Genomic DNA, 26902 nt, shown 5'->3' with positions numbered 1-26902 from the left:
GTTAAGTGTCTCAGGCCGGATTTGAACTCAAGTACTCCTGAATCCAGGGCCGGTGCTCTATCCACTGTGCCACCTAGCTGCCCCACATTCTAATACTTCTCACTGGCTGTTCCCCTTACCTAGAATGTTCTCCTTATTCACTCCTTCCTCTTAGAACTCCTCACTCTCCTAATGGTTCTCTCCTTCAGGAGACCTCTCCCAATTCTACAATTGTTAGTTCCTACCCCATGCCAAATCACTGGGTGCTTATATTGTATACATCCTACTAGAATGTAAACTCCTCGAGGGCAGGAATTGAATCACTTTGTATCCCCAATGCTTAGCACAGCACCACAGGTGCTTAACAAGTGCTAGTGGATTGGCTGATTGTGGACTTTGAGCCAATCAATAAGTACTCATTAAGGACTTACTATGGGCCAGATCCACAGACAAAAGTGAAACGTCCCTACCCTCAGGGAGGTTACTTTCTAATGAAGGAGTAACGTGGACACATATACAAAACGAGTACACGTAGTTTGGGGAAGGACAACCGTAGCATCTAGAGGGCCAGGAATGGCATCATGCACTTGAGCTGAGCCTTGGGAGAAACCCAGGATCCCAGGGGGTGAACATGAGAAAGGAGGGCATTCCAGTCATGGCAGAAGTGAGGGCCCAAGCATGGAAGCCGGTTGAAGAGTGTCCAGGGGTGGAATAATGAATCACAAAGTATGAGGAGGAGAGTAAAACACAAGAAGAATGGAAAGGAGGCTGGAATGATAGGTTGGCGTCAGATCGTAAAGAGCTTTAAATGCCAAACAGGTCTTCTGTTGGGTCCTAGAGGCAATAAAGAGCCACCGGAGTTGATTGACAGGGAGATGACATGATCAGTCCTGCGGTTTAGGAAAATCATTTTGGCAGCCCTTCGGAAGATGGCCTGGAGTATGAAGAGAGGCTTCTTCAATCAGGGAGTCCAAACAGGAAGCTACTGCAGTAGTTCAGGGAGAAGTAATGAGCGCCTAAATTAGTGTGGTGCCCATGGGAGTAGAAAGGAAGAAATGGTGGTTGTCCTTCATTCTGGAAAGGGACCAAAGTGGCATTCCCGTGTTGGGGTCACTGTACAGTGTGTCCAGCTGTGGCTGATCAGGCCAATATGAGCTTGGAGGCTCTACCACAGAGCGGGCACAAGCAGTCCGTATTTGGAGTGGAGATGGCTCTAAATTTGTGCATCTCAGGAGAGGAGGAGACAAACCAGAGATGTCATGGAAGTAGAAAAGACAAGATTTGGCAACTGATTGAGTGTCAGTAGGGTGGGTGAGAATGAGGAATGGAAGTTCCCATCATGGTATTTAGACATCCCATAAGGCACATTCGCTGCCCTAAAGGAGGTTGAATTCTAATAAAACAAATAACATAAGTAAAGTGCTTTGGAGCCTTAAAGTGCTCTATAAATGCTCCACTCTTACTGAAATTATTTTACAAATGAAGAAGTGGAGGCTCAGAGACATGGACTCACTCAGGGTCATTCAGCTAATAAAGATCAGAGCCAAGATTTGAACACAGGTCTTCTGACTCCCAAGTGCAATACTACAACCCAGGTGAAGTTCAAGAGTCAGTAGAAATAAAGAATCAGGGGCGGCTAGGTGGCACAGTGGATAAAGCACCGGCCCTGGATTCAGGAGTACCTGAGTTCAAATCCAGCCTCAGACACTTGACACTTACTAGCTGGGTGACCCTGGGCAAGTCACTTAACCCCCATTGCCCTCCAAAAACAAAAACAAAAACAACCAAAAAAAGAAATAAAGAATCATCAGGCTTGCCCCCTTGGCTCTTACTTCTTCTCCTGCCACTCCCAGGTGAAACAGAACCTGCTGAATGTCTCTTACCACATTGCTCAGTACACCAGCATCATCTCTGACCTGCGCAGTGAGATTCAGCGCCTCAAGTGCAAGATTGAAGGGCAGGGTGGACAGGGCCAGGGCCGAGGCCCCTGCGAGCAGGGGGACATCCGCCAGATCCAAGGTAGGTACCTAGAGGCACGAGGGTGGGGCCATCCTTTTGGTTATCTTTAATTATCTGTCACGGGCAGCTAGGTGGTGCAGTGGATAAAGCACCAGCCCTGGAGTCAGGAGGACCTGAGTTCAAATCCAGTCTCAGACACAACACTTACTAGCTGTGTGACCCTGGGCAAGTCACTTAACCCTCATTGTCCCACCAAAAAAAAATCATCTGTCAGTAGTCTGTGTTAAGTGTAGGTCTTGGGGAGACCCTGGCCAGAAGGGCACATTCCACCGCCAAAGACAGCTACTTTCTAGCTGTTTTTCCATTTTGTCATGACCATGTATTGCCATTATTTGGTATGGATAATAATGAAAATAATAATAAAGCTGCCCTTTTCATAGTACTTCAGAGTTTGTAAAACACACTGAATTACTATCTCATTTGGTGCCCACAACTACCCAATGGATTAGGAATCACAGAGATTATTGTTCCCAATTTATAGATGCAGAAAGTGAAACCACACAGCTAGGGGGCCCAGGGGATAGATAGATAGCACTGGATTTAAACTTAAGAAGACCTTAGTTGGAATCCTGCCTCATATACTTACTAACTTTGTGACCGCAAGCAAGTCACTCAACCTCCATCTGCCTCATTTTCCTCATCTTTAAATCAGGAATAATAATAGCCTAGAATAATAATTTCCAGAGTTGTCATGAGGATAAAATGAGATATATGCATAAAGACTTCACAAAACTTAAGCATTATATAAAGGTGTGGTGGTGGTGGTAGTTGTTGTTGCAACACCAGAAGTAATAGTAGCTCAGAGGTTAGGTGACTTGATAATTACTAACTGACCAAAGCAGAATCTGAACTCAGGTCTTGTTTAGTTGCAAATTTAGTAGAAGCTTCTGTTTATACATCATGTAGTGCTAAGTCAAGGCTCCTACATAGATATTCAAGAATCATAGACTGTCAGAGGCAGAACAGAAGGAAGGTAGAAATCATTTAGCCCAACCCCCTCATTTTATGGGTCCTGAGTAGTTAAATGACTTCCAACATTGAGAGGTCACACTTGGATGAAGGCAAAGATAATATGCCACAAAGCAGATAGGATCAGCTAACATGTTGGATGACGGGGTCAGCGTCCAAAAAGAGTTCAGAAGGCTATTGAGTTAAGCTCTAATGAGATTTAATAGAATTAATGTAAGGACATACCCTGGGGCTCAGAAAATTGACTCTACATGTATAAGGATGAGGCATTTACTGGGGCGGGAGGTGGGGAGGGGAAGATCTGAGAGTTTTTCTAAGCGGACTTCAAGCTTAACATAAGTTAAAGTCTCCCTACTACCTTAGCCAGGGAAAGCACCAATTAGGGCAGGTTCCTAACTTGGGAGTTGGAAAGGTCAAAGTGGAACATGTACTAGACATCCTATACTGGTATTGAGAATAATGACTAGGAGGCAGCTAGATGGCGCAGTGGTTAAAGCACTGGCCCTGGATTCAGGAGTACCTGAGTTCAAATTTGGCCTCAGACACTTAACACTTAGTAGCTGTGTGACCCTGGGCAAGTCACTTAACCCTGATTGCCTCACTAAAAAAAATTTTAAAAACCAAAAAAGAATAATGACAACAGGGGACAGCTAGGTGGTGTAGTGGATAAAGCACGGGCCCTGCATTCAGGATAGACCTGAGTTCAAATCCTACCTCAGACACTTGACACTTACTAGCTGTGTGACTCTGGGCAAGTCACTTAATCCTCATTACCCCACAAAAAAAAAAAAAAAGAATGACAACAATAATAATGTGGTAATGTTTTTTTACAGTTTGCAAAACATATTATCAAGTCAGATGATATGTGTAAAGTGCTTTGGAAGGGGTAACCATAAATCCTGCATGGTCTTGGGCTATAGAGGCCCTGAGTTTGGGATGAGGGGGGATGCTCCCATGGCCTTGGTCAGACCACATCTGTAGAATGCCCACAGAGGGCGTTGTGTTCAGAGGAGGGCAGGGAAATGATAGAATTGGGATTTGAACCTGTGACTTCCACCTTGCAGAAAGATCCAATTCTCTCCTTTTACAGATGAGGGAAACTAGCTAGGGACCAGAGAGGGGAGGTGACTCACCAAGACCCTACAGGTAGTAGGTAACAGGGCCAGGATTCAAACCCACATCCTTTACCTCCCAACCCAGTGCTCTTCTCATTGTGCTGCACTACCAGGCATTAGGAGGGAGGTGAAAAGAGACACTGCATTTAAAAATACACAAGCCACAAACCAGAGACACGTAAAGATGGGATCCATTAGAGCTGGCCACGGCCACTATGAAGCCTCAGGAGTTTTGATGTAGGGATGGGGAAGCTGGGGGACTGGAAGGCTGGGCAGGGGTGGGAGTGGTGAGCGTGACTGTTGGTTAATGGCAAAAGGCTTCTTGGAGGTGACATATGAGGCAGATTGGAAAGGGGAGTGGCTGAAGAAGGGGAGCTGACGCCCCAGGCGCCGCTGACTGCGGCTCCCCACTCCTTGTCTTCCGGCAGCCGAGGTCCAGCTTCACAGCTCTCAGTTTGAACAGCTAGAGATGGGCCAGCTGCGGGGCCAGCTCATCAGCGCCTTCCAGGACCAGATGGATGTCCGCAGGCTCCTGCTGGAGCTGGAGAACCACTCGATGGAGATCCAGATCGATACTTCCCGCCACCTGCTCACGATTGCTGAGTAAGCATTTACCCGCTCCCTGACTGGGACGGTGCCAGCAGGGTGTTCTAGCCCTCGTGACCCATCTCATTGTCACCCCCCTCCATTCTGCCCCTCGCACCGCTGACATGAATCTCCAAGTCTTTTGTGGGCCAGTTGTCCTATGCCCATCTATCTATGCTCTCATACCCTGTATCTCCCTGGGGGGGCTGGTCTGGGGCAGCTGGGAGCAGGAGAAATCTCGCCGCACCCTCAAGTGGCAGGAGGAACAACGGAAGGAGTCCTACAGTAAGGACGACAGCGAGAAGGATTCGGACACAGGTGACGACCAGCCAGACATCCTGGAGCCTCCAGAGGTGACTTCAGCCCGAGAGAGCATTGCTACCCTGGTCGGGGAGCAGAAGAAACTCCGAAAGCAGAAGGTGGTCAGAGGCTTGGGGAAATGAGGGAGGAAGTCTGAGGGTAGTTTCTCTAGGGCCAGGACAGAGCAGGGGCCAATTCCAGGCCTTGGTGTGTGAGATGGGCAGAAATGTCCTCAGAGGTAATCTATAGGATGATCCCTGAGGGTGGAGCTGGGGGGTTGGCTGTTACTGGCCTAAAGGATATATGCCCTGTCGGGGGGCAGGGGAAGGGAGGTAGGGTGGTCCTTAAGACGCCATCCCTGCTCCTAGCCCTTTTGTTCCACGTGAAATGGAGTGCAAGATCGTATGAAGATGGGTGCCCAAAGAGTTTGCTTATTAGGGATTGAAATAAAGGGACGGGTTCCTTGTGGAGAGCTGTCTCCTTTTTTGACACCAGCCTCCCCTCGCCCCTGGTCCTGGGTCCCTCAGGTAGAACTAGAGCAGCGGTGCCGGGACCTGAGAAGCCAGGGCCGGAGGTTGGAGGAGATGCTTCCGAGCCGCATCCGTTCTCAGGAGCAGCGGGAAATCCTGAGCTTACTGTGCCGGGTTCATGAGCTGGAGATGGAAAACACGGAGATGCAGTCCCACGCCCTGATCCGCGACGGCGCCCTCTACCACCGCCGGGAGGCCATGCGCCGTCTGGAACAGCACCGGAGCCTCTGTGATGAGATCATCCAGGGCCAGCGGCAGATCATCGATGGTAGGATCTCTGAGCCATCTTATGGGCCACTTGTACACATGCCCTTCCTCCTCAGCTTCAAACCCTGAAGCCACAACCACCGCCCCCCCCCAACCCCCGCACCCAGACACCTGGTACTCTGGCTCCCTCCCCATGCTATAGCCTCCCTCCATTCTGATGGCTCCAATTCTTGGATCCATGGCCCAGACAGCAGCAGTATCTCCAGGGTGGCTTTCCCTCCTCCTATTGTCTGCCTCTCCCTGAGAACCAGGGGTTGGAGGCGCTAAGAGAAGCCCTCCCTGGCAGATTACAACCTGTCTGTCCCGCACCACCTGGAGCAGCTGTATGAGCTCTACAGGCGGGAGCTAGAGGAGGGCAATCTGGATCGAACGGCCATCATGGACCTGGCAGCCTCCAGGGCCCTGCAGGTGTGTGGGAGAAGCCCTGGGGGTGTGGGGGGAGGAAGTAAGAGAAGGAGGGGGAGAAATTATTTGGGTAACCAAAGAGATGCATGCAGGGCCCCTGAGGGGATGAGGGGAGAGGGGACCAGCTGCCTGACACCTCGGGGAGAGGTTGTAGGCCCCCTAAGAGAAGAGCCAGCTGTCTCTGGGCCCGATATTCCTTCCAGTAGGCTTCCCATTTCCCCTCCAGGGCTAGACGTTCCTGAGCCTCTCCCCTCCTCTGGTGAATCAGGCCAGGGTCACCGGGGAGGGGGCTTCTGTTGAGAATTTGAAGAATTCAAATACAAGGTCAGATGCCTGACCAAGAGGCCCAGGGGGTCAGGTCACCAGGCAGAGTGTCCAGGAGCTTAGATCACTCCTGGGATCTCCCCACTCCTGACCCCAGGAGACATGTTGAGGACAATTGAGAGGGACAGGGGACAATTGACACATATTCCTGTCTTCCCAGGGGAAAGCAGTGGAATACATACTTAACATCCTACAATAGAATTAGTAACAACAAAAACAATAACAGATAAATGATAGATAGACAGACAGATAGATAGCTAGACATATGTAATGTTTTACAGTTTGCAAAGTACATCACCAAGTGAAATAATATATATATATATATATTTTTTTTTGTGGAGCAATGGGGATTAAGTGACTTGCTCAGGGTCACACAGCTAGTAAGTGTCAAGTGTCTGAGGCCGGATTTGAACTCAGGAACTCCTGAATCCAGGGCCGGTGCTTTATCCACTGCGCCACCTAGCTTCCCCCCAAGTGAAATAATTTATGCAATGCACTTTATATACTCTGAAGTGCTATGTCTATATGAGTCATCATCACTAGTATTATCATTGTTAACATCATTATTATTACAGGACCCTGGACATATGCCCCATTACCCGCCACCACCCCCCCCCCAAGGAGGCCAAACCCAGTCAGAAGAAAACCTAGCACGCATGTTTTGAAAGCCGCTAATCATCTCCTGCTACATCTTTCCCTGGGCTGGGTCTCCTCACTTTGTGTCTCTCCCCTCACCACCCAGGAGAGTTCATTGCCCAGAATTCCCCCAGGCCCTGGAGAGAACACCCTGGCTCTGGATTCAGATCAGGAGAGTGTGAAGACTCTGGGCTCTGAGCCCCAGCTGGTGCCGAGGAAGGACTGGAGAAAGAGCATACTCCCACCTCTCAGTGTGGGGGACCTGGAAAGGTGAGGTTGGAGATCCCAGCCCTGTAGAGCCTGTGACCAAAGTCCATGGGACTTCTGGCCTTGGCATCAGGGAAGACCTTAGATTGGCTTTTGGGAGGTAAGCCTCAGTTGGATAGCCAGCCTCCTCCCCCTCCCCCCTCCCCCAATCCATGATTTCCTGAGCCTGGGGCACTAGGAGTTGAGAACTTGTGGCTATGTATTCCCAATTCTTTTCTGGATGTAGTAGGAATAATGAATATCTGCTTCTTCACTTCTCCTAACCACAGTGAGGTTAACAAGGTATTTAAGGCCAGTCCCCATCCCCGGGCCTGGCAAGCGAAAAGCTCGGCTGTGTTGACACCGCCACCCATCCAGATCAATGGCATGGTTTCCCAGGAGGTGAGTCTCAGAGCATCTTACAGCTTGGCATCAGATTGAGGCCTTAGTGTCAGGGGCCACTTTTATTATTCTGACTCGTTTCTTACCTCCTTACCCTGTAGGACCCACCCCAGGACAGCAGTCGCATTAACTCATCCCCCGACAGCAGTGAGAACTTCCCAGAGATCCCTGTGTCCCACAAAGGTGACTTACCTCCCTGATCACCACGGTTGCCTTCCATTGCTTGGGTCCCCTTCTCCCACCAAGTTCACAGCCCTTAACACATCAGAACAGAGATTTCTAAGCCTGGGGGCCATGGACCCCCAAGTAGTTTGTGGATAGATCCCAGGGAAACCACGGATCTGTTTTCTTAATATTTTAACAACCGCATCTCAATATAGTTTCCTTTGTAACCCTATATATTTTATTTCATGCCTTGAAAAACATTCTGAAAAGGGGTCCATAAGCTTTGGGGTCCATGACATGAAATAAGAACCCCTATTCTGGAGAAAGTCATGAGTGGAGAATATTGTCCACATTCTACAGAGGGGAACATTGAGGCAAAAGGATTTCCCAAGGGTTGGGTTTTGAGCTGTTTGGGAGAGAAACAGGAATTTAGAATAGAGAACTCCTGACTCTCAGTCCTCTGTTCAGCCAAGTTAGTAAAACATGGGCCTGAGCTTTGGGTTTTTTTGGTTCCTCCCCTTCCACTCTCCCTTCCCCCTCCCAAACTCCCCTCCCCTGCTGCAGAGAGGAAGGAGATCCTGTCCAGCACCAAGAGCATTGTGGTGAAAGCAGCCAGGCGGCGGTCACGGGTGCTGGGCCCAGAGAGGCACCAGCTGCTGGCCCCGATGATGGAGCCGAGCAGCCTGTCCCTGCACTCCCTGAGTGAGGCAGATGACGGCCCCCCTCCGCCGCCCCCTGCCTGTAAGCGCCCGTCCAGCCCCATGCTGCAGCACACCGTCAGTGAAGACAACCTGTCCAGCAGCACTGGGGAGACCCCATCACGGGTGGCCAGGCGCCATGGTGATGCCCCCGGTCTCTGGCTCCGGGGCCAGAAGAAGGGCCTGGGGAAAAAACGGGAGGAATCACTAGAGGTGAAGAAGAGGAAGCGGAGATCCAGGTCCTTTGAGGTCACAGGACAGGGGGTAAGAGCAGAGGGGCCCTGGCAAGCAGACAGGTGCTCACCTGTCTGGAGAAAACTGCAGACAGCCCCGCTTTCCCCTCTCCGACTCCCTGGTCACACACTCCACAGCCCTCCTCAGGACCACCCCCCTCCCCCAGGTGATGCATATTAAGGTTCTTGTGAAGTAGATTCTACCCCACCCAAGGGCATATGCTCACGTTCCTGGGATGGGGTGGGAGCTTTCATAGTCTCTCGGGAAAAGTATCTTGAACTCCATGAGAAAGTAGTCTAAACACAATTGTTACCAGGGTGGGGTAATCTGAGCTTTCGCCCAGGATGCCCAAATTTAAACTGTACTCCACTAGGTAGAAATAACTGATCGTAGGACCTAGTTAGCGAGAATAATTAGGTAAAGGGGCAGCATCGGCCCTGGATTCAGGAGGACCTGAGTTCAAATGTGGCCTCAGACACTTAACACTTCCTAGCTGTGTGACCCTGGGCAAGTCACTTAACCCCAATTGCTTCACAGAAACAAAACAAAAACAAAAAAACAAAGAATAATTAGGTAAAATAGAAAGCTACCCCTGACTTCTTCCCTGTATCATTACACTGTGGGCAAATCTCCTAAGCCCAGGTCCTCCCTATTCCCTCCCTGGTAGTCTTTTTTTTTTTTTTTTTTTGGTGAGGCAATTGGGGTTAAGTGACTTGCCCAGGGTCACACAGCTAGGAAGTGTTAAGTGTCTGAGGCCGGATTTGAACGCAGGTCCTCCTGAATCCAGGGCCGGTGCTCTATCCACTGCGTCACCTAGCTGCCCCTCTCCCTGGTAGTCTTAAGGTCACTGTCTCCTCCCTACCATCACTATGGTGTGGTATTCCAAGTCTTTTCCTCCACGGGGCCTTATATGATGATGTCAGTGCAATATGATATAGGGAAGCCTCAAGGGGTCCTGGCCCTAGCTCATTCCATGGCCCTATCCAGTACCTTTTACATCTTGTCCCCCATTCAACAACTACAGTGAGATCAGACAGAAAAGCATCAACCTCTGGAAACCCCTCCCCCTAGGAACTCTGCCTCATGGGAATGTGTTTGCTTTGCTGCTCAAAAGTTGACCAAACCAGAACAAGGCAGATTGGCAGGCACCTACAAACCTTGACTTCCTTTTAGCTTCCTCCCCATTTGGACCATGTCTTGTGTCTCCCTTTCCCCTCACACTCTTCCCTTAGATACCAGAGTCCTCAGTTAGAGTAACCCTCGACTTGAAAATAGGGGTTCCCTTGCTATTCATCTCCTGGAAGAGAGAAATGATAGACTTGAAGTGCAGAATGAGACATATTTTGGGGCATTTGTTTTCTTTGGCTGCGCATATTTGTTACCGGGTTTTGTTTTTCTTTTTTTTTTTTCTCAAAAGTGAGCTGGGGTGAGCTAGGAGGAAGAGAAAATACATTTTTGTAAAATTGAGAAAGATAAATTTAAAAAGAAAGAAAATGGGGTTCCCATGCGTTTTTGTCCTCCTACCTAATCCCACATCTCCATTCTGTCTCTCCACTCAGCTATCCCGTCCTAAGAACCATCCCCTGCGCCCCCGCCCCCTGGAGAGCACCTCAGACTACAGGATACCCATCTCTGGTAACCCAGTACCCGGTATCCGGCACCTGAGTAAGGTTGCACTGCCCCTCGCCAAAGTCAGGCTTCCTCCAAGCCAGACCACAGGTCAGTGTCCCCTTTGGGGGGCCCTTGCCTAGGAAGCTTTAATGAGGAGCTTCTGCAAGTCCATCATGCTCTTGGGTGCCCTTGACAATTTCATTTGTCCTGCTCTGATAAGTCACCTTGTTGTAGAGATGCTGAAAATCCTGCGGATGGAGCTAAGAGCCTGTTGTCCCTAGGGTGGGCCTCTGGGGAGATCAGGAACATTGGCTGAGGGGAGGAGAGGGAAATCAGAAGATGCTTGACTTTGTTGAACTATTTATGGTCCTACTTTCCCCCTCTGCAGGTCCGGGGGACCCATTGCCCCTCACCATGCCAGCTGCTTCCAGACGAGCTACCTGTGGTACACATCAGCCCCAGGGCAAGGATGGACGTTTCCGACCTAACTGAAGACCTCTGAAGCTTAGAACCAACCTGCCCCCAAGAGCAAAAGGGGAGAGAGATGGGAAGATGGAAAGACCAGGGATGGAGGGAAGTGCAGTGGGAGGTGACCTAGGCAGGAGAGCAAGAGATGTCCAGATACCTGGCACCCCCTAAACCCTGGTGGAGTTTGTGTCCTGGAGGTGCTGGAATGAGGAAAGCAGCCAACCTTCCACTTCAGTGACATCAGTGCAGCCAGGGGTGAGGGCGGGGGACTTTCTGGGGAAAGGAGATGATCCCAAGAAGGGACTCCCCAGAATGAGCTGGGGACAACCTAACCCCAGGGCCAGAGCCTCTTGTAACCTCCCTGGATTACACTGCACAGGACTGCATTGCCAAAACTCTTCACCTGCAATCAGGCTTCAATGTGGTCAGCAGGAGCTACTGAACTGGGCCTCTTCAGCCGGGTGGTGGGAAGACAATGGCGTCCTGGGGCCAAACATAGCACAAGGGTGTTGGAGCTGTCAGATTTGGGGAAAGGGGAACCCAGGAGAGAGCCTGGTACTGTTACTGGAGTCCAGGCTGTGTATTGGGGGTGGGGCTGAGGGTGATGGTTTAGTTTTTATCACATCACAGTGGCTTTCCCCCCTGCTTTTTTAACAATAAAAATCCTACTTGGAGTTGGATGTTCATATTTGAGACTAGAAGTATAGGATCGGGGCAGCTAGGTGGCGCAGTGGATAGAACACCGGCTCTGGAGTCAGGAGGACCTGAGTTCAAATGCGGCCTCAGACACTTGACAATGTACTAGCTGTGTGACCCTGGGCAAGTCACTTAATCCCAACTGCCTCACCAAAAAATAAATAAATAAAATAGAAGTATAGGATCTGGAGAAGCTAGGTGGTGGTGCAGTGAATAGCATGAGTTCCACATACCAGCTGTGTGATTCTGGGCCACTCCTTTAACCCTGACTGCCTCCCCCAACAAGAAGAAAAAGAAGTGGAGGAGCCATTATTTTGCTAGGGCACAGAAGACTGTGGGCTGATAAAACTAAAAAAGATGAGTCTCAGGGCCCCATGTCCATCTCTGCCACACTCCTTTGTAGAGCAATGATAAAGACCCAGTGAACAATGAATTCCTAAGATCACAGATGTTGAGAACTAGAAGGGCATTCTAGCCTAACTCCCCTCATTTTGCAAATGGGGAAATTATGGCCTAGGGAAATGAAATGATTTGTCCAAGTAAGAAGCAGAGTCTGTATTGGAACTCAGGTCTGCCCACTCTACATTCTCTTCTACTCTACCACACTGTCTGCTTCCAGATACTGAAGTGTTTCACTTGCCCAGGAAGGAGAGTGTCAGGGACCTAGCAAGGTGTACTTGCCCTCTTCCCATCATCTCCTCACCCTCCTCAGCTTCCCGGCCTATCTTCCTCTCTACGCTGCTCTACCCCCACCCACCCCATGAGATGTAACCAGGAGCCAAGAAGAGCAGGTTGGCCCACTGGAGCCTTTGAATCTAGATGGGGGTCAGGGAATGCCACGAATATCCAGAAATATCCCTGAACACTATTCTCACCCACACCCACACTGTCCTAGCCTTGCCTGGAGAGAGGGCATAGGCATAGCGAACAGAGGGCTAGACCAGGAGTCTGGATAGACCTGAGTTCGAATGTTGCATCTAGCACTTAACTAGCTCTGTGACCATGAACAAGTCAATTTCTCCAAAATTTGGTTTCCTCATCTGTAAAATGTGGATAATAATAAGTTTCATACTTATTTTCCAGAGTTGTTGTCAGGATCAAATGAGATAATAGATTTAATAAATAGCTTTGCAAATCTTAAAAGTATTATGTGACAATAGTAATAATAGGTAACATTTATATAGTACTTACTATGGGCCAGTGTGCTAAGCACTTTACAATTATTATCTCATTTGGTCCTTTCAACAACCCTTAGAAGTAGGTGCTATTATTATCCCCCTTTTATGGATGAGGAAATTAAGACATACAAGGATTAAGTGACTTGCTCAAGGTCATACAACTAGTATGTCTGAGGCTAGTTTTGAACTTCGGTCTTCCAGACTCCAGGACAGGAATGGTTGTAGGTGGTGGTGGTGGTGATGATCATGATGACAACAACCCTACTCTGTCCCCACCCACACACCTAGCAACCATGTAGCATGTTGGACAGTGAGGGTCTCCTACTTCACCAAGACCAAAAGAATGGACCCAGCTTTCTCAGAATGTCTTTAATGCCCCAATCAAAGGCCTTTGGCCGTATGTCTGGCCACCATTCCAGGAAGCTCAGCTGCTCATGGTCAGTGCCGGGGAGTCCATGGAGACCTTCCCTTTTTCCTTCCCATTCCCTCTCTCCCTCCTTCCCTACTTGTGGGTCCGAATGAGGCTGTGGTAGATGGGCTTGATGATGAGATGCAGGTGAAGGGCGTTCTCCACCAGGTACTCAGAGTTGCGCCGTTGCAGATCAGTGTGGACCAAGAAGTCCCCAGACTCGTCACTGCTCTGGTGGAAGCTGTAAGCGTGGCGGATCAGGAGCCGCCCCTGCTGCCGAGCCCCCACCAGTACTGTCTTCTGGAAGCTCACACCAGCGGCATCCCCGCTGATGCTGGCTGGAGTCACTACCAGTCGGGGACGCCCATCCTCAGGGCGAGCGGCAGGCAGGGCAGCCCCAGCAGTATCGGCATAGACTGGCCGCAGACTGATGGGCAGCCAGCGTGGGGAGAAGAGGACATTCCATGTCACCCGCCTGCCCGCATCATGCCCGCTGGGGCCCAGCTGCGTCTGGAAGCTAGTGCTCCGGTCATCCCTGGCAGGGTTGCTGATGACCCACAGGGCCCCCCAGGCTGGAGAGAGGTAGTTGCGAGGCAAGAAGGCACTGCCATTGACATCAAAGAACTTGGCATAGTGGAGGGGAGAGGCTGAATGGAACTGGTAGGCCTGAAGGAGGAGATCACCCACAGCCTCCCCATGTTGGGCCAGAGCTGGAGACTGGGCCTGCAGCTGGAACAGCTGAGCAGGTGGGATCATGGGGTAGCGTATGGCCCTCAGGGCCTGCTCTGCCACAGGTGTGGGAGGGCGGGCCCGGCTCAACCAGACTTCCAGAGCCTGGAAGAGCTCAAATTCATCCTGGAGCACCAGATCAGAGCGGTCTAGGAGCTGGGCCAAGAGCTCTGGGGTCACTTCCCCCCACTCGGAGCTCCCTACCACAGCTGACAGGTTCCAGGCCAAGAACTGGAGGCAGCTCTCCCTGAGGTCTTCATTGCCTGTTCGGGCTGCATAGTGGTACCAACCCACAGCTGGGCCAGGACCCCCCATCTCTCCTGCAAGGTGTGACTTCATATACTCAGCTATGCCCTGCTGTAGGGAAGTCACACCATATTTGCTGGCCAATCTGTGCAGGGGGATGGCCTGAGACATTAGGAGTGACAGCTCCCCACAGTACAAGTACCTAGAAAGGGAGGGAAAAAGAGATGGTGGGGGCTGAGCCACAGAGCAGAGCACACTCTCACCCAGGCAGGATCACTGCTTTCCTATGCCCCAGGCAAGGCAGGGCCTGAGGAGAAGATCCAGACCAAGTCAGGTGGAGACCTCTCTAGGGAAAAGGAGACCAAAGTTCTCATCCCTTCATAGACTTAAAACTGGGGCCTGAGAGATCATCTATTCCACCCCCCTCATTTTATGTTAAGGGTCAGAGAGGTTAAGGGACTTGTCAAAGGTCAGGTTTGAACCCAAGTCCTCTCCAAATCTATAGCTTTCTTCTTCAGTGAGCTTCATCTCTTCCTCTTCTGATTGATGTGCCTCCCTACTCCTGTCCCCACCCCCCACCATGCCTCTCATCCTCCCTCACCAATCTTCCTTACTGCTGCTTCCATGGTCCAGCAGGCTTGTCCCATCTTTCTCATTGTCTCATCACCGTCAGTGCTTTTCTCTGGGTGACCATTTTTCCCCTCTATAAAATAAGGGGGCTGGGCTAAAGGATCCCTAATATTCCTTCTAACACCAACATTCTATGGTTCAAGAATTCTTGTCTATCTCACATCACTGCCCCGTTCTTTCATTGTTCTCCTTGTCTTTCTCCTCTCTGTGTCTCTTATTGCTTCATTAATCTTTGTTACTGACATCATTACCCTTACTGTCTTCTTCTCTGTTTTACTTTTATTGTCTTCCAAGGACTGCCTGGCGCTCTCTCTCTCTCTCTCTCTCTCTCTCTCTCTCTCTCTCTCTCTCTCTCTCTTTCTCCTTCCTTTTCCCCTTCCCTCCCTCTTCTTTCTCTCTCTTCCTCTGTCTCCTCTCTCTCTTTACCTAGCTATCTACCTATATGTCATCTGTGTCTATATCTGTCTCTATCTACTTTATCTATATATGTATCTATTTATCCATCAATCTATTTCCATTTACCCATCTGTCTATATCTATCTATATTTTGGCAGCTAAGTGGTATAGTGGATAGAGTGCTGCGCCTGGAGTCAGGAAGATCTGAGTTCAAATTTGATCTTGGATACTTCCTAGCTGTGTGACCCCAGGAAAATTACTTAAATCTCTCTACCTCAGTTTTCTCAACTATAAAATGTGGTTAATAATAGCACCTTCCTCACAGGGCTGTTGCAAGGAACAAATGAGATAATATTTGTGCCTAGCACATAGTAGGTGATTAATAAATGCATGTTTTCTTCTATCTATATCTATTTTCATCTGTCTCTCTCCAGCTATATATTTATAGCTGTCAGTTTATTATCTCTCTATCTGTATCTACCTTTAGTTAGTGAGCAATTATGTGCTTTCTTATTAACAGTACAAACACTCAACAAATACAAATGAATATTCTAACAAAATATGGAATTTGTCTTTAAAGAAAATGTTTAAACTAGAAATATTTACATTTTGGTTAGAAAAAATATAGTCAACTTTTTTCACACAATAAGAATATCAATTCATTTGTCCTATGTCTCCTTTCCAGATGATTTTCATGTACATATAAACTTTTGTGGCCTTTATTACTTTTTTTTAATGTGGGTTGTTGTCAATATGTATGTCATTCCTATTCTACTGACTTGGATTCTGCATCACCTTGCATGAATCTTTCTATATGTCTTTGTATTATTCTTATTTACTACTTTTATGGAACAATAGCATTATATTAACATACTGTAATTTAACCAACCATTCCCCAATAACTAGACATATAAGTTATTTTTCTAGTGTTTTTTTGTATTTTTTTACTATAAGCTGACTCCCCTCTTTCTAACTCTCTCTGTCTCTCTCTAACTCTGTCTCTGTATGTGTGTGTGTCTCTCTCTCATTCTCTGTCTCTAACTCTCTGTCTCTGTGTGTGTCTCTCTCACTCTGTCTCTCTGTCTTTGTGTGTGTGTCTCTTTCTCACATACACACACACACACACACACACACACAGAGAAAAGGTATTCAATATTGCCATCTCATTATCTTTTGTTGTATTTGTCTCTCTTGCTGTCACATATTTTTTCCTTCCAAGCCCCAGTGGGATACAGTGTACAGATCAGTCTACCTAGAGATGAGAAGGTAGAGGAGAGAATTGGATTGTCTACCTTATGGACAGAGAGCAAGTGCTCTCTAACCCACAAAAGACCCCAAAAGAGAAAGTAGATTTACTTTGTAATTGGCAGTAGGAATACAACACTAACTAGGAATTTTTGTGCAGATTCATTTGGGGTTGAGAGGACTTGTCACTGCCCCATAGTCACACTAGTAAAGTGGTATGACCCAGAGAGTTAGGCCTGTGCCACATGGCAAATGGGGAAGAAAAAAAATGGACCTTTGGAGAATACCACTGCACTCAGGGTCCTGGAGTGAAGCTCTGTTAACCCTATGCTGATTATGGTTCTGTATAGGAATTCTTCTGATCTTTTTCATCACGTAGCACATAGAACATTTAGTGAGAGAAGACTGTCACATTTGCAAATAGGAGTGGTCCACATCTGTCTAGGCTGGAGAAATGCCATTTTGCTCACCAGTTGGAACAGGAATATTTCTGGAGGCCCCTGAGCAACCAAGAATCACCAGAGAGAAGATCTAGGGGGTTTAGAAGAGGGAAAGCCTATCTATTCCTTATGGCAAAACCTCACTGCTCCACCCTCAACCCATATCTGATCCCAATGACCCCAACAGAAAGACTTGATTCCCCAAAGAACTCAACAGAAAGACCCCAATGAACTCCCCAAAGACCCCAATAAAGGACCCTGATCAACCTGACACCCAAAAAAACCCAACAAAAAGACCCTGATGAACTTGACTCCCCAAAGACCCACAGAAAAACCCCTATGTCTTCTCAAAGGCCCCAATAGAAGGACCCTGACCCCCAAAGACCCCAATTAAAAGATCCTGATGAACTTGACTCTACCTGATAAATTTGTCAAAGACAGCAGCACAGTCTCTGGGCTCCTGCAGTGTCACCTCACTTTGGTTGTACAGCAGTCCCTGGAATACCTCACTCTGCAGGCCCAGGAGCAGCCGGTGAGTATGGAAGATGTGGACTTCATCTGTACCCATGGCTTGCACCCGCAACACCGTATCGCTCTCATTGCCCAGCTGTTGTAACTCCTGCAAGCGCTGGAGCATTGTCAGGGAGTGGTTAATAGCGGCATCTGCTGCTTCACCAGCGACATGAGCTTTCTGGGCTGGGGAGGGAGGAACACAGACTTAAAGGCAAACACTGGGGCAGGACCAGGAAGCCCTAGCAAGGTGCACACAAGGAGGGCAATGGCCCACCTATGCAGTCAAAAACACATTTTTTCTGGGGCAGCTAGGTGGTGCAGTAGATAGAGCACTGGACCTGGAGTCAGGAGTACCTGAGTTCAAATCCGGCCTCTGACACTTAACACTTACTAGCTGTGTGACCCTGGGCAAGTCACTTAACCCCAATTGCCTCACTAAAAAAAAAAAAAAAAGCCATTTTTTCTATCTACAAGCATTTAATAAGTGCTTACCACATGTCGGGCACCTGCCAAAGTGCTGCTGTTACAAAGAAAAAGTAAAAGTAATCACTGCCCCCATGGCACACATTCCAATGGAGAAGACAACATTTAAATAACAAGATATCTACAAAGGTGATGGGAGGTAATCCCAGAGGGAAGTATCTAGCTTCTGGGAGAAGCTTCCTGCAGAAGGTAACATTTGATAAATTTATTTATTTCTATCCTGAACTTAACAAACGCCAAATCCCTAACATGGAAAGATGTCTTGCGTGCCTGCACGTGCATAAATCTACACCGAACTGCTTGCCTTCTGCAGGAGAGGAGAGGGGAGGAAGGGACATAATCTGGAACGCAAATGTTAAAATAATAATAATGTTTTAAATAAATAAATGTTTTAAGTAAATAAAATGGTTTTACATGTAATTAGAAAAAAATATAAAAAATTAAAAAACAAATGCCAAATCCAATGAGCCTTTCCATATATGTGTGTGTGTGTGTATATATATATATATATATATATGGCAGAAAGGAAAAAGGGGATTATACATGAAACTACAAATTTCTACTATGTGCGGCTTGCTTTTTCTTTTAAGTATATTAAATTCAACTTGTAGTTTTTAAAGCTGTCGTGCTTGTCTTTCTGGTCTTCTTTCTGTTTGCTTCTATGCATTCTTTTCAAGATGCCTCAATTATGTTCTTTTTTCTTTCTTTTCTTTCCTTTTTTTTTTCTAACTCCCAGCCCCTCCCGCATTTTATCCAACCCACAACCACTGAAAAAATAGGGGGGGGGGAGGAAGAAAAATAAGCTGAGACTTGAAGGAAACCAGGAAGATTAAGAGGCTGGGATAAGGGCAGCTAGGTGGCGCAGTGGATAGAGCACCAGCCCTGGAGTCAGGAGGACCTGAGTTCAAATCCGGCTTCAGACACTTGACACTTACTAGCTGTGTGACCCTGGGCAAGTCACTTAACCCCCATTGCCCTGCAAAAAAACAAAACAAAACAAAAGAAACTCACTATGACGGTTTGATGGCAACTGAGTAGGTCTAGGTTGGCTGCCACAGATCCTTGTAAGTGCATATGGCAATATAAAAAGGATCCGCATGGGAAGCTCCCTATGTGAAACTCCCTCCATGAGTAAAAAAAATCTCACTCCTTCTATGATTAAGCACTTCACCGGCCTCCTTGCAGCTCCTCACATACAATGCTCCATCTCCTTGTCTCCATGTCTTTGTGTTGGCTTGTCCCCTGTGACTGGGATGCTCTGCCCCCTCTCTTTTGTTTCTTGGTTTCCTTGGCTTTCTTCAAGACTCAGCCGAAGTCCCCTCTTTGGAAGGCCTTGTCTCACTGCCTCCACAATTACTTCCTCTGCCTCTCAGATCACCTTCCGTCCACCTTCCATATGTAAGACAGTTAGATGGATAGAGCACTAGGCCTATAGTCAGGAAGATTTTATTTCAAATCCGGCCTCAGACACTTACTAGCTGTGTGACCCTGGGCAAGTCACTTAACCCCAATCGCCTCACCAAAAACAAAAACAAAAACAAAAAAAAACAATTTAGTGGCCCTCCTTCCTCTTTGAGTTTAACACCACTGGCATTTGTAGTGGATAGAGCTGTTGTTTGTCCTTTGTTCTCCAAGAGGGCCATGACATCGGGAGGTGATGTCATGACTTGCACTGAATTGGATTTAAGCAAGGGAGGGCTGTGCAAGGTCACTAATCTCACTCTTATCTTCCAGAGCCATCTGGGTCCACTGGTAAGATATATATTGGGATGACTGGAGCTGACTCCAGATACTGAATCCACTCTACCTAGATAGATATTAACATAGTCTATGTTCTATTGTATTTTTATTTGTTTTGTTAAATATTTCCCCAATTACATTTGGTTTTTTTGCAGGGCAATAAGGGTCAAGTGACTTGCCCAGGGTCACACAGCTAGTTAAGTGTCAAGTGTCTGAGGCTGGATTTGAACTCAGGTCCTCCTGACTCCAGGGCCAGTGCTCTATCCACTGCGCCACCCAGCTGCCCCCAGTCTCTGTCTCTGTCTGTCTCTGTCTGTCTCTCTCTCTCTTATTTTGGTGGGGCAATGAGGGTTAAGTGACTTGCCCAGGGTCACACAGTTAGTAAGTGTTAAGTGTCTGAGGTCAGATTTGAACTCAGGTCCTGCTGAATCCAGGGCTGGTGTTTATCCACTGCACCACCTAGCTGCCCCCTCCCCATTTACATTTTAATCTGTTTCTTGCCCCATGATATTTGACACCTCTGGACTATTACACAACACCTTTATAAATTATTGTTTGTAATAACAAATTATGATTGCCTCCTCTGGGTAAGAGATCAGGCTCAGAGAACTTAAATGATACTCATGGTCACATAACTTGTAGAGCCAATTTCCACCAATCCATGGCAAAGATGGGTTGGGGGAAGGAGGCAGGGGAGAAAGGAGGGAAATTTGCTCTACCCACAAAGGCTAGCATCCTATATAAGGAACCAGGGCACTGGAGAAGAGAGCAGTTCTTGGGGTTGGGAGTGAGCTGGGCCTTGAATGGTGCAATGAAAGGGTTTAAATTCAGAGGACCTTACACTAGTCACTTCATTTTTATGGGCCTCAGTTTTCACACTTGTAAAATGGGGTGGGAGGGGTGAGGATTGGATAGATAACTTCTAAGCACCTTTTATCTCTAAATCTATGATCCTATAAACAGAGGTTTCATTGACCTGATTTCAAATCTGTTCTCAGACACCCATTAGCTATAAGACCCTAGGCAAATAATGTCTCAAAAACACCATTTCCTCTTCTGGAAAATGGAGATGATAACAACATCTACCTAAGTAAGGGGTTGCTGTGAATAGCCAATGAGATAACCTATGCAAAGTGCTTTGCAAACCTTAAAAAAGCCATATAAATGTTAGCTACCACCATCATCATTATTATTATGACTCCAAGTTTAGTGAGGGAGGGCAGGACTGGGGGAGGGAATGAGAAACTAAAGAGAGGAGAAGGGGATGAAAGTAAAAACAAGTCAATTCAGACAGAGCTCCCAGGATGCCCCAAATTGACTTTTAGGGGGCAGGGAGAGAAAAAGGAAAGCAAAGCTTCAGTTTGTTCTCTCCTGTCTCGATGCCAACGGCTTCTTTTCTGTCCCTAAGCTGACAAAGTGAGGGAGGGGGAGGGGAGGGCTTCTCTCCATTCTTGGTAAGGATGTGGAGGAAGGAAGGATGAATGAAAAAGTCTTTAAAGTCCCTTCCAACTTTAATATTCTACGAGTCTATGAGGTGGGCAGATGATCAGTGAAAGCCTCCCTGCCCAGGACACTCAGAATCAGTTTCACTCCAACTATTACTCCATAGTTCTAAGAGGAGAGAGGAGAGAGGAGAGGGAGAGAGAGAAAGAGAGAGAGAGAGAGAGAGAGAGAGAGAGAGAGAGAGAGAGAGAGAGAGAGAGAGAGAGAAAGAGAAAGAAAGTAGCCAGCCCCTCCCATGGACCCTACACAGATATCCCTGTGGTAACTGAGGGACCCCTTGCTACCTCTCCCCATCCAGGGCTTCTTCCGTACCTTCTCATTGCCCTTGCGAATGGCAAGGTGGATTTTACACCTCTCTCAGGCTCTATCTCCTCTCCCTCACCAGATACTGCTCTCTCCTACCTCCTAACCCCCACCCCCAACCCAAAAGGAAAAGGACTTCCTGCCTCATTCTGTCCCACCCCCAGTTCTTACCTGCATGCACAGTGAGGCCCAGTAAGGTCATGGTGGCCCAGAAGTTGCCCCAGGGCCCAAGCTTGGAGTGATGAGTCCCAGGCATCTTTGTGTCCTCACCCCCAACCCCAAGAACAGGTTATATACCCCACACTGCTCCCTTCCCCACTGCCCTGGCTCCTTATATAGGATGCTGGCCTTTGGGGGGGAGCAAGTTCCCCTCCTTCCTTCCCTGCCTCCCTCCCCCAACCCATCTTTGCCATGGATTGGTGGAAACTGGCCTCAGCTGTTGCCCAGACAACCACTTGAGCTTCAGCATGACAGCCGCCAGGACTATTGTGTTGACCAGCTAGGCCCCTGAGGGGGGCAGAGGACCCTCTGCTATCCCCAGACCTTGCCACCTGCTCCCAGAATCTGCTTCTCCCTTCCTGTCTTCTCAGGGGTGATGCAAGCCCCCTGGAGGGCAGGCAGGCTAGAGGAGGTGGGAGTTTCTGGGGCCTCTGCCAATCCCTAATCAAAGATGCCTCCTCCACTCCCATGCCCCAGCCTGGTGCCCCAGCACGGAGAAGGCTCGACAGTTCCTTGGCAGGAATGCTAGGGAGAGCAGTGGTGAGCTGGCTGCAGAGATGGGCAGGAGAGGGGAGAGGAAGGAGGCTGGATGGGCTCCTAACACTTGCCCGCTTGTGGGTCCTGGACTACTCCAACTCCAGAGCCTGCTTCTCCAGGATAGGCCTCCCCCAGGAGGCAATGACTTCCAGGGAAGCCCTCCTCAGAGCAGGGTGGGCACATACCGCTGGGGCCAGTCCATGGGGGAGACTATCCAGTGGCTCAAGGCACCGATATGCCTTCCCTCTTTTGGAAACATATAAACATGGCCAAGTGTTCCCAAAGGACCCTGGGCACTTACCCTTTTGGACACTTAAACTAAGCCCCTCCCCATCCCCCAAACCCCTCCGTACAAAACAGTCCTCGAAAGTTGAAATTTGTATGGGTAACCTTTGCCACAGATTCTGGTTGACCTTTTTGCATGTTATACCCCATCCTCCCTAATTCCTCTTCCCTAGGCAGACTCAGTGCACTGGACTAGGACCCTAACAAGGCTTCTCGTTACTCTAAACTACAAATTGCTATGTGGCACATTTCTTCTCCCAGCAGCTCCAGAAGCCCTTTTCCTCAGATAGGGAAACTGAGGCAGAGCTGGACAGGGTCACACTGTTAGCTGGGAGAACTTTTATTACCTGTTGTATTATTGTACTGTGGAAAATTATTGTACTATGGGAGAAGTCTGAAATACGTGCAGTGTGCAATACTTGTGGACCTCCCACCTCTGCAAAGGGGTGAGGTGACAAATGGGGTGGAGTGGATCCAGCTGCTCTTTAGGTGTCAGGATAGGAAGAGGGGGGGTTGGAGTGCTGAGACCCTTGAAGTCTGGGGAGTCTTTTCCAGCTGGAATGCCTAGATGCCCCCAAGGCACAATTCCTCTCCATCAGCTCCCCTTTGGTGACCCTAAGCCACCTGTCCTGCTCAGCTTTCCACCTTGGGCAAGGTCCATGAAAAGGACATGTGTAGGTCAGTAGTTCTGCTCTCCCCCACCCAGCAGTCCAATGATCAGATCAGTGCATGGCTCTCTAACTCTGCCAGTCCTGCCCTCTTCCCTGGGGCCCAGGCTGAGTGGTATTGAATTCGGCTCCAACTCTACCAGTGCCGGCAGCAAACCACCCGCCCATTGGAAATCCCCTTCCTGGCCCCCATGACTTTCACGCCTGGTTCCCCTCATCTGGATTTATCCCTGCCCCCAATCTGGCAGGGAGCCTGTATTTCCTAGAGCCTGACTCTCCCCGGCCCAAGGACTCATAGGCCAAATTAGCTCCCTTGCCACCAGCTCTGAGGCAACTGTGTTTCCTCTAGCAATATTATTCATTAATAATGTGGATGGTTAAAAAAAAACAACAAAACTAGAGACCAAAGTCAGAGAAATATGGGAAGACCATATGCCACAATGCAGAGTGAAGTCAGCAGAACCAGGGAAGCAATTGTAACCAGTGGATCCAAGCTCCCTCAGAGAAGGAGAGCTCCACTCAGACCTCCCTTTGAGTCACATCTAGACAGAGCTACACGGCCATTTGTAACCTACCCAGGCAATACAAGCACCTGTGCACATGCTCACACACACACATACTTTATGTAATATATGTCATGGCCACAACAATGAAAATGAACAAACAAACAAGCATTAAAATGAAGCTGAATGCTGTGTCATTATAATACAGTATAATATATAATATACAGTATAATATATAATATACAGTATAATATATAATATACAGTATTATATATATTATAATATATAATACATAGCATAATGTATTATACACAGTATAAAGTAGGGAGAGTATGGGTGCAGAATGGTTTATACATTGTCAGATACAGTCTACTTCATCATTTCCATTTTGATTAAACAATCTGTCAAAAACATTGATTAAGCACCTACTATGCGCTAGGCACTAGGAAAACAAAGCCAAAAACATGGTCTCTGACCTTGAGGAGTATGCTTTCTAATATGGGAGACAGCATGCAAAAAAGTTTATATATACAAGATGTATGTGTAACGATTGGAATGACGCCACCTGCTGGATACTTACTGTAGAAGAGTTCTGCCCATGAGGCGAAGGTCTTTGAGGGCAAGACCAGGAGTCTTTTCTTTGGCAGGGAGGAAGTGACGCAGACTAGTGGGAGGAGGAAGGAAGAGACTGGCGCTGACTCTGGGGCTCTTTCCTGAGGACGCTGGCGGAGAAGGGAGCTAGAAATGTGCTCTCCCTTTAATAGATAGGAATCTAGGCCTTTCTCTCTCTCTTTACCAAATTCTTATTCTCCTTAATAAATGCTTAAAAGTCTAACTCTTGCTAAAGCTTATAATTTATTGGTGACCACTCATTAGATATTTTAGACAGACTAGCTAGAATTTTAGCCCTTAACAGATGGCTGACCACGAAGAGGAAAGCTAAACCTCAGTCTTCTTCTGATCTTCTGGTTGGGTAAGAAATTTCCCCTAGCACCTGGAGGCAAAGTGGGGGAAGAGGAATCCAGGCCTGAGTTCAAAATCAAGTCTGATTCAAATTGCTCTGGTCCTTCCCCTCCTCTCCAGACCCCACCCTCTACTCCTCCCATGGCCAAGCCCATTGCTTCCCCGGCCTGGTGTTAAGGGCTAAAATTCTAGCTAGTCTGTCTAAAATATCTAATGAGTGGTCGCCAATAAATTATAAGCTTTAGCAAGAGTTAGACTTTTAAGCATTTATTAAGGAGAATAAGAATTTGGTAAAGAGAGAGAGAAAGGCCTAGATTCCTATCTATTAAAGGGAGAGCACATTTCTAGCTCCCTTCTCCGCCAGCGTCCTCAGGAAAGAGCCCCAGAGTCAGCGCCAGTCTCTTCCTTCCTCCTCCCACTAGTCTGCGTCACTTCCTCCCCGCCAAAGAAAAGACTCCTGGTCTTGCCCTCAAAGACCTTCGCTTCATGGGCAGAACTCTTCTACAGTAAGTATCCAGCAGGTGGCGTCATTCCAATCGTTACATATGGTATGCAATAATGTGTATATGTATGGAAGGTGATCTCAGGAGGAAGCTGCTAGTGGTGGGGGGAACCGGGAGAAGTCTCCTGCAGAAAGTAGGATTTCAGCTAAATCCTGAAAGAAACCAAGGAAGAAGCTACGAATGGATATGAGGAAGGAGAGCATGGGGGGCAACCAGTGAAAAGATGATTAGAACTCAATTGGCACGTGTATAGAGTGTTGTCATTGCCCACTCGTGGGTCCTGGACAGCTCCAACTCCAGAGGTTTTCTCTCAGTCACGTCTGACTGTTCTTTTTTTTTTTTTTTTTTTTTTTAGTGAGGCAATTGGGGTTAAGTGACTTGCCCAGAGTCACACAGCTAGTAAGTGTTAAGTGTCTGAGGCCAGATTTGAACTCAGGTACTCCTGACTCCAGGGCTGGTGCTCTATCCACCACGCCACCTAGCTGCCCCACGTCTGACTGTTCTTAACCCTGTTTGAGGTTTTCTTGGCAAAGAGACTGGAATGGTTTGCCATTTCCTGCTCCAGCTTGTTTTACAGATGAGGAAACTGAGGCAAACCAGTTTAAGTGACTTGCTCAGGGTCACATAGTTAGTAAGTATTTGAGACCAGATTTGAACTTAACAAGAGGAGTCTTCCTGATTCCAGGCCTGGCACTCTATCTACTGCTTCATTTAGCTGCCCCTAGGATACTACACTTTGGGCTAATTCTCACTGATAAGTAACCAGATTTCCATGGTTTTCCCCCTAACATATATAGTGTTGTTCCCTCCAGCATCCTAACTAGGTAGGATCTATTTAGACTGCTGCCTCCCCTCCCACCCTGTTTCATGCCTCCTGTGCCAGTCCCAGTGCTCTTTAAAACATGTGTTTCTCTCCTGGCATGTGGGTGGTCTCAGCTGGATCTCCACAATCGTCTCTGGTAACTTCTGTTTCCAGCGGGTACCACCCACAAAGAAATGTTCCAAGCTGGAAAGGAGACTAGCACTGACAAAGGTGCCCCTGGATTGGCAGTGTGGCCCAGTGAAAAGAGAACTCTGGATTTGGAGTCAAAGGATGTTGGTTCAAATCCTGGCCTGCTTCGCTTACTACCTGCGTGACCCTAGGCAAATTGCACATATATCTGCTGAGGTTTTCTGATTACGAGAGGTAGAACTTGACTTCTGATGGAAGATCTCTTCAAACTTGAAATCTATGGTCGTATGTTGTCTCTGTAGAAGGGTTTCATTATTCCCTAATAGTTCTGCATCCACCACAAATCCACCAAAGTCATCTCCCTTTTTTTGCTTTTTTCAATTTAATTCAATGAAGATTTGTTAAGCACCTGCTACATTCCAGGCACTTTGCTAAGCTTGCCCTAACTCCTCTAAATTCCAGTGCGTTCTTTCTTTTAATTATTTCCTATTTGTCTTGTATGTAGCTTTCTTTGTATATATTTGTTTGTATGTTGTCTCCCCCCACTAGATTCTACAATCCTGGAGGGCAGGGATTTTCTTTTGCCCCTTTTTGTATTCTCAGTGCTTTAGCAGAGTAGCTGTCATATAGCAGATATAATAGGTGCTTAATAAATGTTTGGACAGCTAGGCACAGTAGATAGAGTGCGGGGCCTGGAGTCAAGAATATTCTTCTTCCTGAATTCAAATCTGGCTTCAGACACTTACTAGCTATATGACCCCAGGTAAGTCATTTAATTCTCTTTGCCTCAGTTCCTCATTTGTAAAAT

General features: G+C 47.8%; 2 protein-coding genes across 5 annotated transcripts in view; one reads left to right on the top strand and one right to left on the bottom strand.

Moving 5' to 3' along the window:
• Positions 1–11628, top strand: part of KIF19 (kinesin family member 19) — a 58165-nt gene extending 46537 nt beyond the window's left edge. For 3 of the 4 annotated variants that reach the window (XM_044003845.1, XM_044003847.1, XM_044003843.1), the window contains 11 exons: positions 1833–1998; positions 4511–4685; positions 4888–5086; positions 5495–5765; positions 6051–6172; positions 7236–7399; positions 7666–7777; positions 7879–7960; positions 8507–8904; positions 10434–10593; positions 10874–11627. In XM_044003845.1, coding sequence (XP_043859780.1) covers positions 1833–1998; positions 4511–4685; positions 4888–5086; positions 5495–5765; positions 6051–6172; positions 7236–7399; positions 7666–7777; positions 7879–7960; positions 8507–8904; positions 10434–10593; positions 10874–10977 — 1953 coding nt within the window. In that variant the 3' untranslated portion in view covers positions 10978–11627. Of the gene's footprint in view, positions 1–1832; positions 1999–4510; positions 4686–4887; positions 5087–5494; positions 5766–6050; positions 6173–7235; positions 7400–7665; positions 7778–7878; positions 7961–8506; positions 8905–10433; positions 10594–10873 lie in introns of all 4 variants that reach the window. The other variant, XM_044003846.1, reaches the window with a different exon arrangement.
• Positions 11629–13200: 1572 nt separating this feature from the next.
• Positions 13201–21821, bottom strand: BTBD17 (BTB domain containing 17). The gene is made up of 3 exons (XM_044004599.1): positions 21636–21821; positions 17342–17618; positions 13201–14413 (listed from the first exon to the last, which is right to left on the bottom strand). Exons 1-3 carry the CDS (start codon positions 21718–21720, stop codon positions 13330–13332), a joined length of 1446 nt encoding a protein of 481 aa, XP_043860534.1. The 5' UTR covers positions 21721–21821; the 3' UTR covers positions 13201–13329.
• Positions 21822–26902: the final 5081 nt, after the last annotated feature.

The sequence above is a fragment of the Dromiciops gliroides genome, chromosome 4 (assembly GCF_019393635.1).
Source record: "Dromiciops gliroides isolate mDroGli1 chromosome 4, mDroGli1.pri, whole genome shotgun sequence".
NCBI classification, from domain to species: domain Eukaryota; kingdom Metazoa; phylum Chordata; class Mammalia; order Microbiotheria; family Microbiotheriidae; genus Dromiciops; species Dromiciops gliroides.
The sequence above is the reverse complement of the archived record's forward strand: the minus strand, read 5'-3'. Positions and strand labels throughout refer to the sequence as shown.

Bases quoted from the DNA above. Each gene is read 5' to 3' on its own strand.
- BTBD17 (XM_044004599.1), bottom strand. From the start codon at position 21,720: ATGCCTGGGACTCATCACTCCAAGCTTGGGCCCTGGGGCAACTTCTGG. The intron at 17,619-21,635 runs GTAAGAACTGGG...CTCCCTCCCCAG, and splicing joins GGGCCTCACTGTGCATGCAG to CCCAGAAAGCTCATGTCGCT. The intron at 14,414-17,341 runs GTAGAGTCAAGT...CTCCCTTTCTAG, and splicing joins GTCTTTGACAAATTTATCAG to GTACTTGTACTGTGGGGAGC.